Source organism: Nomascus leucogenys, chromosome 15 (genome assembly GCF_006542625.1).
Source record: "Nomascus leucogenys isolate Asia chromosome 15, Asia_NLE_v1, whole genome shotgun sequence".
Classification (NCBI taxonomy): domain Eukaryota; kingdom Metazoa; phylum Chordata; class Mammalia; order Primates; family Hylobatidae; genus Nomascus; species Nomascus leucogenys.
Window position 1 is genome coordinate 93,667,768 of NC_044395.1, and position 14,279 is coordinate 93,682,046.

The 14,279-nt window shown below is 46.1% G+C and overlaps 1 protein-coding gene across 4 annotated transcripts in view; it reads left to right on the forward strand.

Moving 5' to 3' along the window:
* Positions 1 to 2,544: 2,544 nt before the first annotated feature.
* KIAA1549L (KIAA1549 like) overlaps positions 2,545 to 14,279 on the forward strand; it is a 308,930-nt gene continuing 297,195 nt past the window's right edge. For 3 of the 4 annotated variants that reach the window (XM_030794655.1, XM_030794656.1, XM_030794658.1), the window contains exon 1: positions 2,545 to 3,435. In XM_030794655.1, coding sequence (XP_030650515.1) covers positions 3,198 to 3,435 — 238 coding nt within the window. In that variant the 5' untranslated portion in view covers positions 2,545 to 3,197. The remainder of the gene's footprint in view (positions 3,436 to 14,279) is intronic. The other variant, XM_030794657.1, reaches the window with a different exon arrangement.

Sequence of the window (14,279 nt, forward strand, 5' to 3'; positions counted from 1 at the left end):
TTGGGATTACAGGCGTGAGCCACTGCGCCCAGCTGACTGTAGGCTTCTTGAGGAAAGGGATGGTGTCTGGTCTTGAGGCCAGTCTCATCAGGGAGACGAATTCACTGAAACACCAGTCCAACAACCAATACGTGAAAGTAATTTATAATTTGTGTAAGTCTGGCAAATAATGGAGAAGGGAAAATCCCATTTACAATACAGTGAACTTTCTCGAGATATGCATTTGCTATCTCCCAACCCCATGGCAGTCGCCCCTAAATAAATCTCTCTCAACTCGCATGGAGAAGCCAGCTGTGTTCGGGTCTTGCCTTTCTTGCTTTGCACACAGCGTCTCTCCTGCTGGATCTTTTATACCTCTTTAGGCCAGCAACATTCAGTTGCTTCCCGTGTGAATGCAGCCAGCCTGTCCAGCTTCCTCAGTTCCTGACTCACCATCACCACCACAATCGTCCAGGTGCAGAAAAGGGGTGGGTGGGGGAAGCTGTGGCTACTAAAGGGTTCATGTTTCCCCCCATCACACCCACCTTTGTGTTCTCGGGAGCTCTTAACTCAGAGCCTGGTACAGGATTGGTGCTCCTGAGAGTGACTTATCTTCTCCTCTCCCTCTCCTTCAGATGTGTCCAAGGCCTTTCACAACTTGGCCTCAGCATAAGAGTTCTGGGTCTCAAACAGGCAGCCCCACTGTTCCAAGACCGATCTTCCTGCCTCCTTCCCTGCCTCTGCTCCGTCCACTTCTCTCTCCAGGGGCTCCCTTTTCTGCCACACCTAAGCGAGTCTAAACCCTGCCCTTGTTTCAGTTCTTCTTTGCCTGACATCCTCATTCCCCATCGCCTTGTCAGTGGGATCGCCACCGGCTGCAGGGCCGTTCGTCTTGTGACACTGCCTGAACCATGACCATGGGCTGGCTTTCTCACAGTGTCTCCAACTGATTGAGTGAATTGCTTTATCTCTTCAACTAGACTGCATCTTTCCCTTCCTCCCTCTCTCCCTCTCTCTCTTTCTCTCTCTCTTTCTTTCGAAGGAATCTCACTCTGTTGCCCAGGCTGGAGTGCAGTGGCACGATCTTGGCTCTCTGCAACCTCCGCCTCCTGGGTTGAAGCAATTCTCCTGCCTCAGCCTCCCAAGTAGCTGGGATTACAGGCATGCACCACCACACCTGGCTAATTTTTGTATTTTTAGTAGAGACGGGGTTTCACCATGTTGGCCAGGCTGGTCTCAAACTCGTGACCTCAGGCGATTCGCCTGCCTCGGCCTCCCAAAGTGCTGGGATTACAGGCGTGAGCCACCGCACCAGGCCAGACGGCAAGTTTCTTAACACAAACCAAAACAGCCCAACTAGTTTAATTAAAGAACAAAATTAAATCATAACCCCCAACAAGGTATTACTATATTTCAACAAATCTTACACACATTATAAGAACACATCTGACTTCTGAAAAGTTAACATGTTAAAAGTATGTCTCTTAGAAGAAATGTGGTGTTATTTCTATCCTGCAGATGCTCAATAACTAGAACCTAACACTTTTCCAGATCCCCTGGCTAAGTTGCTGTGCCCTAACACACCAGGCACGCTCTGCCCCGGGATGTTAGTCTTTTTGGTTCCCTGTATCTGGAATGTTCTTCAGATCTTGGGTCAAACGTCACCTTCTCAGCGAGGCCTTTCTTCACAATGTTTAACATTGCAACACACCCTCCCCACATTTCATTCTTTTACACTGATTTTTCTTTACAGCATTTACCAATCTAATATTCTATTACTTATTTGTTTATTGCAGGTGAACCCCCACTAGAATGTCAGCTCCAGGAGGGCAGGGATTTTGTTTATGGCTGTTGTCACTGGCACATCGCAGGCAGTCAATAAGTATTGTTGAGTGAATAGCGTCTGAGCTTTACCGGGTCAAGGATGTGTGTGTTTCCTCGTTGCTTGTATCCCCAGTGCCTAATACAGATGCTGGCAAACAGCGGGTCCGTAATAGATACTCAGTGACTGGGGATGGATGAGGCGCGTATGAGCCAGGTCACTTGCTAAGGCCATCAAGGCTAGCAAGGGCGAAGACCAGGGGACCAACTCAGGTGACGCCTGGGCCTTTTGTCCCTCTGAGCAGGAGCTGCCTGCCTCTCCTGTTTGGGGGAAGAGACTTTTTTGGAAAACCTTCCCCGGTCTTCCCAGTGTGCAGTGTAATGCTTTGCACGTAGTGTGGCTGCAACAAATAATTATAATGTGTTTTAATCCAGCGTGTTATTGCAACTAGCCCACAGCCGCTTGAGCTCCTCAGGGGTAAACTGGCATGCGGGTGTCCGTCGGCCCCTCGGAGAAGTAGTGAACAAACAGCACAAAGCGCGCCCGCCCTTCTACAAAGAGCTTTCCTGCCGCTTGGGCACGTTGACCATGACCCTCCTCCCCGGCCAGACGACCTCTCCCGCCAACCTTCCCTTCTCTAGATGGGGGACAGGAGGGGAGGGAAGCCCTCCCCTTAAGGACCTCCGCTGCGCGGGAGCCGCCGGGAGGGGTCCCCCTCCTGGGTCCCGAGCCCAGCTGGGCGCGCGGGAGCTGGGAGCGCGCGGTGGCTCCGCGCGGGGCTGCGCGCGCGCGCCGGCCTCGCCTCCTCGCCTCCTCGCCCGATCCGGAGGCTACGTGCTTTCTTTGTCAATGAGGCACCGCTCTGAGCTGCGGTAGCTCTCGCGGCCCGGGAGCCCAAGCCGGAGCCGGGGCTGGAACCCGAAGCCCAGCGAGGAACGAGGAGCGAGGAGCGAGGAGCCAGGACAGCGGGGCGCCGAGGCTGCAGCGGCGGCGGGAGGGAGGGACCCGAGCGCGCCCCGCGGCCGCCACCCCCGTTCCCGGCAGCCTCGCCCCCTCGTTCTGCAGGAGCCGGACCGGGGGAGGGGGCCCCGGGCGGCGCCCGTCCCATCCTCGCCGCCCCAATCGCGCCGGCGTGCGGCGACAGGCACCGTGGGAACCCCGGCCCGCGCCCGCCGCGGCTCCATGCGGGCCCGGCCCCTGCGCGGGTGAAGCCGCGGCTCCCTGGAGCCCGCCCCGGGAGCGGCAGGACGAGCGAGCCAGTCGCGCCGCTCGGCGCCCCCTCCCTCCGGCGCCCGGGCCGTGGCCGGCGATGCCCGGTGAGGACCGGGGCGCCGAGGGCTGGGCTCCCCGGCGCGGTGCAGAGCGAGGCAGCGGCCTGGATGTGTGAAGCGTCCCTATGGCTCCGCAGGAGGCCAAGCCTCAGGGCTCAAGGGAAGCTGGGCCCGCGACGCGGGGCCGCGGGGGCCGGCCCGTGGCGCGTGGGCTTGGTCGGGCCGGCTGGGGAGCCGCGCGCTGCACGGGCGTGAGGGGTCCCGGGGCGGGCGCGTCCCACGATGCACCCCCGCGGCCACCGACGCTGCTGCTGGGACTCCTGCTGCTGGCGGCCCTCCTGGAGCACGGCCAGGCCAACCCGGGTAAGCGCTCGGCGGCGGGGCGTCCGCGGAGGTTTCTGGAGGAGCGGGGCGGCGGGTCGGGACCCACACCTGCCCAGGTGGCGGTGGAGAGGTATTGGCAGCACCGGCTCTGGGATTCTCTCCGCCCTTTGCGGCTGCAACAGCCGGCGAACTGTCAGAAATCCGTCTTTCGGGAAGGCACTTTGGGCGGGGAAGAAAAAAAACAGGTGCAATCGCCTCTTCTTTTTGGACAAGTTGTAGAACCTTCCTAGTGGTCCCGCAGGCACGCTTTATTTAGAGAAAGATGTGTGTTTAGGACACCTTAAACGGGAAATGTATCATTAGAACACGTTTCAGGGTGGCGAAGTCCCTGGTATTTTGGGCTCTCTGTTGAGTGTCCACTTTGTCTTAACTGCATGAAATGGCTAGAGAGTTTTAGGCAATCCGCGTGTCGGCTTCCCAAATATCAACACAGTTTCTCCTGTGTTGATAGCGGAACCCTTTTCTTTTGGGAAGGAGGTCTCTCCAATAATTGCTTGCACCTTGCAAAGGGATGCAGGCGCTCATTAAGTATATAATCCACTGTTTGCAGGTTAGTTAAAAATAGTCATGCTTGGCTTGTAGACTTCCAGCAATCCCCAGGAAATAGATTTCTGTAATTCCTTGGACAATTTTGAGAAATCTGTTGTAAGTATTCTAGGTGGGGGTGGATTATTCTGCTAAGTGTGCTTCAAAACTTAAGCTGTGCGGTAAGCAGTTGTCCTGGAAATAAGAATGATTACTGCCGGCACTTGGAAAGGGCAGGCTTTTGTGTTTCTGATGAAATTCTGAGCTCTTGATACACTGCCTTATCAAGGAATATAGTTCTCACTTCAGATAATGTGTTCCTGTAGTTTTGCATTTTTTAGCAAGGACTAATGACCTCTTCTTTCTCAGAGTACCCCCTCCCCCAAATTAGATTAAAATTCCTAATTGTAAGGGGCTGACATTGTTTTAGATAAGAGAGTTTTAGGTTAAAAATATTTCTCGTCTTCAGCAGCTTAATTCAGAGCCCATTTTCCTTCGATTCACTTAAAGAGTCACTGACAGGTGGTGCTTGTGCTTGCAAGTTACTGTCAAAGAATTTTCTATTGTGATTATAGTGGTTTCAAAGTTCAGGAATCTTTGGATGTGTGCCACAGACTTGAGAAAAACCTCTGACGAATTTTAGCCCCCGATCTTTATGCCTGTAGCAGTTTTTAGTGATGTGTATTTGGCATAATTGTTAAAAGGTAAGGCCTGAGAAAGACCCACGTAAATACCTTGGTATTCATTGGCTCAGAAACATACATCCTGTTTTTGATTAAAGGATATCAAGTCCTTGGTCGTTTTTGTGAACTGCTTATGAGATATTTGCTTCGGGATGATGTTCATTTGTTCAGCCGTCTGTAATATGTGAAACTGGCTTTCATGTGTTGTTCCCGTTCAGCCTGATGTTGGGTGATTTCCTCGGATCAGTTTTGAATTTCTGATTTCCCTTCTGACCTTTGTACCTTGAGACTTCTGAACCTCCGTCACTTATCTTGGCTCCTCTTTCAGACAGCCAGAGCCTGACTTAGGGGACTTCTGATCCACATTGTTTGGGTTTAGCCCTCGTGTCCTCTTTCTTTTTCCTTTCAGTGTGGTGGTCATGGGGATATGGGGCTGGGAAAGATGCTTTGATTACAATGATGGTAAAAATCATTAAACGTTGATGTTCCTCCCCAAAGTCCTCTCCATCTTTCTCCATCTCATCCGAGCGACTCGTTGCTTCCTCTATGCTTTTTGGATGCCCTTTCTGCTGTCCCCCTTTATGACCAGCTTCCTGTGGTCCAGCCTACCTGTGGATCCACAGTCCACCTCTGGGCTCCGTGGTTTTCTGTGGGTTTGCCACGGATTCAATTCCATGACTCAATGGAAGGGTTAAACACTGGGTTCCCTGTGTGTAACTCTTACCTCCTACCTGCTCTCATTTGTTCTCTGATTTCCACTGGAGGCAGTTTCACCCCAGGGTAGGTGAGTCCTGGGCCTAATGCAGGGCATCCTAAGGGGTTTGTGGGAAGAAGTGGTGTCAGGAGGGAGGCGGGAGAATGAATGACAATTTCTGGGGCCTTTGACTTCCTGCAAACAACTTAGTTTGGAACTTTTTCTGAGGAGTCGCTGCGGTTTGGTGCTGCCACTCACTGTAGAATGCGTCCAACCCTGAGCTGCCTGAGATCTTACTCAAAGTGCTGGCTTGCTACAGTCCCATCATTTACACGGCTGCCCTTTCTTGTTGTTTAAGGAAGGCTAAGCCAGACATTTGCCTTGGTCGAAAAATGGGCAAGCATAGACTTGTTTCTGGAAAATTCTGTAGCAATTGTTCAGCACCTTCCTGTCCTGGAGACTCTGCAGTGTGTTCCCAGTCTACTTCCACCCACCCCACCCCAACCTCTTTTGCTTGAATATTCTAAAGGAATCAGAGTTCCTTCTCTTTTCCACATAAAGAAAAGGCTGTTGTCATCTTCATTGCCCTCCATTAGACTCCTAACTTCCATCTCCGTCTTCCGTCTTGCTCCCAGTCAGTAAGTTCTGTTTTGGATGCGGGAGGTTGGTGTGGGAAAGAAGTTTCTTTGTAGTACTGAGTACTGACACCCTCTATTCTCTTTGGCCATCCAGGCTCTGGGCAAAATGGTAGAGCTCAAATTTGACTTCACTGTCTTTTTAACTACTGAGCTTCCATTCAGTTCATGTCAGTAAACACTTACTGTGTGCCTGTTATGTACAGGGATCGTGCTCATCTGTTCATGTGTAGCTACTCAGTGTTACTGTCTGGGTCTCAGTTCTCTCATCTGGAAAATGGGGACAATAATAGTTCCAATCTCATTGAGTTCTTGTGAGGATTACATGAGTTAATGCATCTAAAGTATTTAAAACAGTGCTTCGTATACAGTAAGCACTCAATGAATGCTACCTGCTCTTTTAAAATGGCAGAAACAGATGGAGTGTTTACTCTGTCTAGGTGCTGTGCAGGGGCAGGGGATACAGAGGTGAATAAGGACGAGACAGTTTGTAGAAGCTCCTCAAGAAGAGGGCGATCAGTCCCTTGCCCTCTGTACTGTGTGATCAGAGCTAATGAGGGAATCGTTAATTCTGGGGGCACGGGGGCCTTGAAGGATGAGTTGGGGTTGGCAGTGTTGATGGTGGCATTTCTGGCAGAGGAAAAGTAAAGGGTTCTTTGTGGTCAGAGCACAGGGCGCTGTAGGGAGGAGTCCTCAATACCCTCTCTGCATGCTGGGGCTTCCCCAGGCCCTCTTCTGCCGGCTGAAGGGCTCTGAGCATCTGTGTGCTTCTCCCTCCAACTTGTTAGTTCCTGATTTGCCTATTGCCTGTTACAATACCCAGCACAGAATAGGAATTTCTTAAATTTTCAGTCTTTACATTCCTGTTCCCCCTGTTTGGCTGTTTCTGTTAGATTTTAGAATACTGTCTGATTTAAATAATTCACAGTAAGTTTTGAAGGACTGCTTTATTAAGGGAGTATATTTGTATGTCGGTAGAAGGTTTTGCTGATACCAAAGAATTTCTTCTGATTACATGATCAATTTTAGCATCAGTGATGTATGGTGATAAGAAGAATGTATATTCTGTTGTTTGGGGTGGAGAGTTCTGTGGATAGCTATCAGGTCGGCTTGATCCAGAGCTGAGTTCAGGTCCTGAATACTTCTGTTAATTTTCTGTCTTGATGATCTGTCTAATATCGTCAGTGGGGTGTTAAAGTCTCCCACTATTATTGTGTGTGAGTCTAAGTCTCTTTGCAGGTCTCATAACTTTGTAGGTCTCTAAGAATTTTATGAATCTGGGTACCCCTGCATTGGGCGCATATGTATTTAGAATACTTAGCTCTTCTTGATGAATCGATACCAAAGAATTTCTAATTTATAACAGTGTGCGGGGAGATAGTTTTGATCTGGGACGTCCTCCTTGCCGCTCCCCAACCTCCTTGTACACATCATCAACTTGCAGTCGAGTCTAGAATAGGCTCAAGTTCATTTGTTCATTCATTCATTCATTCCTTTATATGTTTTGAATGCCTCAATATTCTGAGGTAATAGTAATGAACAAAAACAGGGCCTGTTCTCACAGGGGTTAGAGAGAATGGGGCTTGTTTTTGTTCGTTACCGTTACCTCGGAATATTGAGCCCAGTGCCGTCGAAACTTGACTGTGCTTACCAATCACGTGAAGATCTTGTTGAAATGTGGATTCTGATTCAGCAGGTCTGAAATAAGGCTTGAGAGTCTGCATTGTTAACAAGCACTTGAGTAATGCTGACGATGCAAGTTTGTGGACCCCATTTTGAGAAATAAGTGGCAATAAGCGAATACCTGTAGATTGGGTGATGGTAAGCTCTGTGGAGCAAAATAAATCAGGGTAGGGGATACTGCCTTCACACATGAACTTGTCTAGATGGAGTGGTGAGAGGAGGCCTTTCTGAGGAGATGGCCTTGAGTAGACCTAACAGTGGAAATCTGGGAGAATAATATTCCAGGCTGTGGGAAAAGCAAGTGCAAAGGCCTTGAGCAGAGATTGTGCTTGCGTTGTTTGAGGAAGAGCAGGAATGCCAGTGTAGAATTGAATGGGCAAAGGGAGAGTAGTGAGAAACGATGTTGAAGAGAGAGATGAGGCTGGATCCTATAGGACTTACTGGCTGTGGTGATGACTGGGTACTTTAGTTGGAATGAGATGGTCAGCCACTGGAGCATCCAAACAAGAGGTGACATAATCTGACTTCAGTTTTAAAAGAATCACCCTGGTTGTTGTGGAGAGAAAAGTCTGTAAGGTCAAGTATGGGAGCCAGGAGATCAGGAAGGAAGCTGTTGTTGAAATCAATCTGCAGATAAAGATGGCTTAGAGAGGGTGGTAGCAGGAGAAGTGGTTAGATTTTGGATGTCTCTTGAAGATAGAGTTAGTAGAATTATCTGGTGGATTAAAAGGGTAGGAGAGAAAGAAAGGAATTGATATGGCTCCAAGGTCTTTGGCTCAAGCAACTGGGAAGATGAAGTTGCCATTAACTGAGACAGCAGTTCAGGTTTGGGGTAAGAAAATAAGAGTTCATTTGGGGGTATGTAAAGCTTGAAATGTTTATTCAAGTGGAGATGTCAGGTTGCCAGTTGAACAAAGTAGTCTGGAATTCTAGGGCGATAACAGGTCCTAAGGCATAAATTTGGGAGCCATCAGCGTGGGAGTGAATAAGAAACCTAGAAAGTGAGTATGGAGAAGAGAGAGGGAGATCTGAGCAATGAACCTGGGATTACCACAGTTTTCAGGGGTTCAGGGTGAAGGGGACCAGCAAGAGATAGAGAAAAAAACAAGGCAGTAGGAAGAGAAGAAAGTGTATATGGTGTCCTGGGTGCTAAGAGAAGAAAGCAATCAAGGAGGAGGGTGTGATTGGCTTGGACAGATGCTGCAGAGAGTGCAGTTAGATAGGCACTAGCAATGCACGTTGAGTTTGGAGGTGTGAAGGTGGTTAGTGGCTCTACGAGTGATGGGGATAAAACTCTAACTGCAGATGGTTCAAGAGAGAAAGGAAAAAGAGGCATTGGAGGCAACACATAAGACAATTCTTCTGAAGTCTTTTCTCTAGAGAAAAGCAGAGTCATGGGGGAGGTGGGCCAAGGGAGGGTTAAGATGAGGTCTAATTATATGTGTTCACACTTTCTCATTTTTAAACATGAAAGACATATGACCAGAGTGTTTGATTTGGTGTTTTTCCCCCAAATGTAGATGGCCCAATAAAATATATTTTGACTTTTTACTCTCAGTATGATTAGTACTTCAAAGATTCTTACAGGATGTCCCAAATCTTGCCCCCATCTCATCCTTCCCATCCCCACAAAGTAAAGAAAATGATCTTGGGGCCAGACAGGGTGCTGTAGGGAGGAGTCCCTTGCACCCTCTCCCTGCCCTGAGACTTCCCCTGGCCCTCCTTGGGGGGCTGAAGGGCTCTGAGGGGCTGGGATACTGCAGCATTTGGGGGTTCAGGGAGAAGGGGGACAAGCAAGAGACAAAATAAAATAACAAGGAGGTAGAAAAAGAAGAAAGTGTATTAAATATTAAAAGTACAGTGTTACTTGTACTTGGAAAAGTACAGTGTTACTGTACTTTTAATACTGGCATAAAACAGAAGTTAGATGTCCCCTTGCTGACCCACATCCTTCCCTCAAGCTGACCACCACCATGGAAACTTCAGGATCCTGAAATTCTGATGACGACCAAAGAATATCTCAGAAGCTTACTTAGCTCAAGTCTCAAATTACTGGAATATGATCTGAGAATATTCAAAGTGAATGTGCACACTTCCCTTTTCATTTTCATTAACCTTCAAGCCCGTATTGTGGTTTTCTTTCTTTCTTTTTTTTTTTTTTTTAAAGACAAACAAAAACTCCACTCTTCCCCAGACAAAAATGAATAGTTGGAATGACCTTAAAACATTGTCGTTGCTTGACAACATATTAGAGGGGATTTCTAAACACACAGAGGGACACATTATTCTGGGTCACGGGATGGCTGCCATGGATGGTGACTCTCTTTGGGGACTTCAGGACCAAAGGAGCAGTTAGCAATCTGGCTGTTGTAAATGTCAGTTTTAGGAGCTGGTGGGAAGGTGGCAACTGAGTCTTATTAATTCAGCAGTGTTTATCAAGCACCCAGCATGTGCCAGGCCCTCCACTAGATGCTGGGGGTGTAGTGAGAACAGGCCAGGCCTGGACCCTGCCCTCAGGCAGCCCGTAGTCCAGGACAAGAAACTCTCACTCAGCAGGTGCAGTGGCAGGTGGGTAAAGTACTTCCATGAATTGGGTCAGGTTGGGGGATGTGGCAGGACAGCAAGTGCCTGCGTTGCTCAAGGAGGCAGCCACTGCTTAGTGGCAGCCTGCATGGGACCGAGGCTCAGGGTGCCATAGTTCTGACTTCTCAACAAAAGCCAGATCTTTATTTAGAATCTTTTTGTTTTCAAATATCACCAATTAGTTCAGATTTCTAAAATGTCATGCAGTACAAAGAGAACACACTCATCAGCCACCAGCTTTTTCTTCTTTTTTTAAAGTCAAGTTTATTAAGGTGTAATTTACATACAGTGAAATTCATCCTTTGTAGGTGTACTGCATGATGAGTTTTGACAAAAGTGTGCAATCATGCGTCCACCACCACAATCCAGATATAGAACATTTCTGTCACCCCAAAAAGTTCCCTCTTGCCCCTTGCAGTTAATCCACTCCCCCAACACACCCAGTCCCTGGAAACCACCCATGTATTTTCCATCCCTGTAGTTTTGCCTTTCCCAGAAGGTCGTAGAAATGGAATTGTACCTTGCATTTGGCTTCTTTCACTTAGCATAATGCTCTTGAAAATCATCCGTGTCATTGCATCGATCACTAATTCTGTTCTTTTTGTTGCTGAATAGTATTCCATTGCACCACAGTTTGCTTATTCATTCAGCAGTTGATGGACATTTGGGTTGTTTCCAGTTTATGACATGGAAGTCTTTCTGTGGGCAGTTTTCATTCCTTTTGGGTAAATGCCTAGGGGTGGGATTGCTTGATCATGTGTTAGGGATGTGTTTCGCCTTATAAGAAACTGCCAAACTGTTTTTCAAAGTAGCTGTACAGTTTTGCATTCTCATTAGCAATGTATGAGAGTTCTACTTGTTCCTCTGTATCCTCACTGGCATTTGATATTGTCAGCTTTTTTTTTCCTTTTAATTTAGATGTCAGCCATTCTAATAGTTGTTTAGTGGTATCTCATTCCAGTTTTAGTTTACATTTCTCTAATTACTAATAATTTTATTGTTGCATATCTTTTCATGTTCTTACTTGCCATCTATATCTCTACTTTGAAGTGTCTGTTAAGTTATTTTGCCCATTTAAAAATTGGATTGTTTTCTTTTTACTGAGTTTTGAGCTTTCTTTATATAGTCTGGATACAAGTCTTTTATCAGATAGGTGTTTTGCAAATGTGTTCTCCTGGTCTGTGGCTTGTCTTTTCATTTTATTAACAATGTTTTTTTTTTGTTTTTTTTCTTTTAAAGGAGAGAAGTTTTAAATTTAGATCAACTCTATCAACTTTTCAATTTAAGATTTGTGCTTTTTGTGTCCTAGCATAGAAATTGCCTAATGTGTGCCAAGGTCACAAATATCTATGATTTCTTCTAGAAGTTTTGTATTTTTATTTTTACTTTTAGGTCTGTGATCCATTTCATGTTAATATTTGTGTATGGTGCAAAGTAAGAATCAAGGTTAATTTTTTTATATGGATATTTAATTATTCTAGCACCACTTGTTGAAAAGACTGTCCTTGGTCCATTGACTTATCTTGGCTCCATGTATGTCTGGGTTTATTTCTAGATTCTAGTCTGTTCTATTGTACTTCTCTCCATATGCCAGTACAGCACTGTCTTGATTTCTCTAGTTCAGAGTTTCTTAATGGCAGCACTATTAACATTTTGGGTTCAACGGTTCTTTGTTGTGGATGCCTGTCCTGTGCATTAGAAGTTTAGCAATATTTCTGACTGCCTGGTAGATGTCAGTAACTCCCCTCATTCTTAGTTGTGACAACCAATAATGTTTCCAGACATTGCTAAATGTCCCCCTAGGGAGTAAAATTGACCTTGATTGAGTTTCACTGCTTTAGTTCTGTAGTAAGTCTTGAAATCAGATAGTGTGAGTATTCTTTATTCTTTTAAAAAATCTTTTTGGCTATCTAGGTCTTATGCTTTGTATACAGATTTTAGTATCTTCTTGTCAATTTCTATTTAAAAAGCCTCCTGGATTTTTGGTTGGAATGTCTTTGAAACTAGACCAATTAGAGATCACTATCTTAACAGTGTTTTTTTTTTTTTTTTTTTTTTTTTTAATCCATGAACATATCTCTCTCCATTTACTTAGGTATTCTTTCTTTTCTCTCATCAATGTTTTATAGTTTTCAACATACAAATTTGTACATATGTTTTGCATGTTTTTCAGTGCTTTGACAAACAGTAATATAAAAATTTCTTTGTTAGTGTATAGAAATATAATTTTAAAAACCTTATATCATATGACCCTCCTAAACTCATTTTAGTTCTAGTAGCTTTTTATAGACTCTTTGAGATTTTTCTAAATAGGAAATTATGTTATCTGTGAATAAAGACACTTCTCATTCTTTCAAATCTGTAAGTCTTTTATTTGTTTTTCTTGCCTTATTGCACTGGCTAGAACTTCTAGTACTTTGCTGAATAGAAATAAGGAGAGTGGACATCCTTGCCTTGATCCTGGCACTGGAGGAAAATATCAGTCTTTCTCTAAAGTATGATGTCGGGTATAGTTTTAATTTTGTTTCAGAGAGGCCCTTTATCAGGCTGAGGAAATTCCCATCTCTAGCAAATTTGCTGTGAATTTTTATCATGACTGGTTATCAAATTTTGGCAAATGCTTTCTCTTCATCTATGACTGGTTATCAAATTTTGGCAAATGCTTTCTCTTCATCTATTGAGATGATCACAGGCCAGAAATTCCTGGCCAGATGTGGTGGCTCATGCCTGTAATCCCAGCACTTTGGGAGGCCAAGGCAGGAGGATCACCTAATGTCAGAAGTTCGAGACCAGCCTGGCCAACATGGTGAAACCCTGTCTCTACTAAAAACACAAAAAAATTAGCTGGGTATGGTGGTGGGTGCCTCTAATCCCAGCCACTCAGGAGGCTGAGGCAGGAGAATTGCTTGAACCTGGGAGGCAGAGGTTGCAGTGAGCTGAGATCATGCCACTGCACTCTAGCCTGGGTGACAAGAGTGAGACTCCATCGCAAAATGGAAAAAAAAAAAAAAGAAAAAAAGAAATTCCTAACAACGGCCAGGCCATTGTTAGGAATTTTTAGTTTCATGTTCATGAGGGGTATTGGTCTGTAGTTTTGTTTTGCTAAAAGGTATTGTCTGGTTTTGTTATAAGAGTAGTGCTGGTCTATAAAATAATAGGGGCCAGATGTGGTGGCTCACTCCTGTAATCCCAACACTTTGGGAGCCCAAGGATTGTGGATCACTTGAGGTCAGGAGTTCGAGACCAGCCTGGTCAACATGATGAAACCCCGTCTCTACTAAAAATACAAAAATTAGCCAGGTATGGTGGTGCACACCTATAGTCCCAGCTACTTGGGAGGCCGAAGCACGAGAATTGTTTGAACCCAGGAAGTGGAGGTTGCAGTGAGTCGGGATTGTGCCACTGCATTCCAGCGTGGGTGACATAGCAAGACTCTGTGTCAAAAATAAAAGATAAATAAAATAAAATAAAATAATAGGGAAGTCTTCCCACTTCTGCTTTATGGACGTGTTTGTGCAGAACGATTTCTCTTTTAAGGCCTGTGAGCTTACAGATGATATTGAAGATCCCTCAAGGATTTCTTTAGTAAAATAAAAAGTATCAGGTACCTCTAGTTCATTTTCTCATTCTCTCTCTATTTTATTTTTTTGAGATGGAGTCTCATTCTGTTGTCCAGGCTGGAGTGCAGTGGCACAATCTCGGCTCACTGCAATCTCCACCTCCCAGGTTAAAGCGATTCTCCTGCCTCAGCCTCCAAGTAGCTGGGACTACAGGCATGCACCACTGCACCCGGCTAATTTTTGTATTTTTAGTAGAGATGGGGTTTCACCATGTTGGCCAGGCTGGTCTCGAACTCCTAACCTCAAGTAATCTTCCAGTCTCGGCCTCCCAAAGTGCTGGGATTATAGGCATGAACTACCATTCCTGGCCCATTTTCTCATTCTCAGAGCTACCAGCAGATACAACTTTGGTTTAAGGTCTAGGGAAAAGAGCCTGGGTGAGGGAAAATTGCATTGGTTG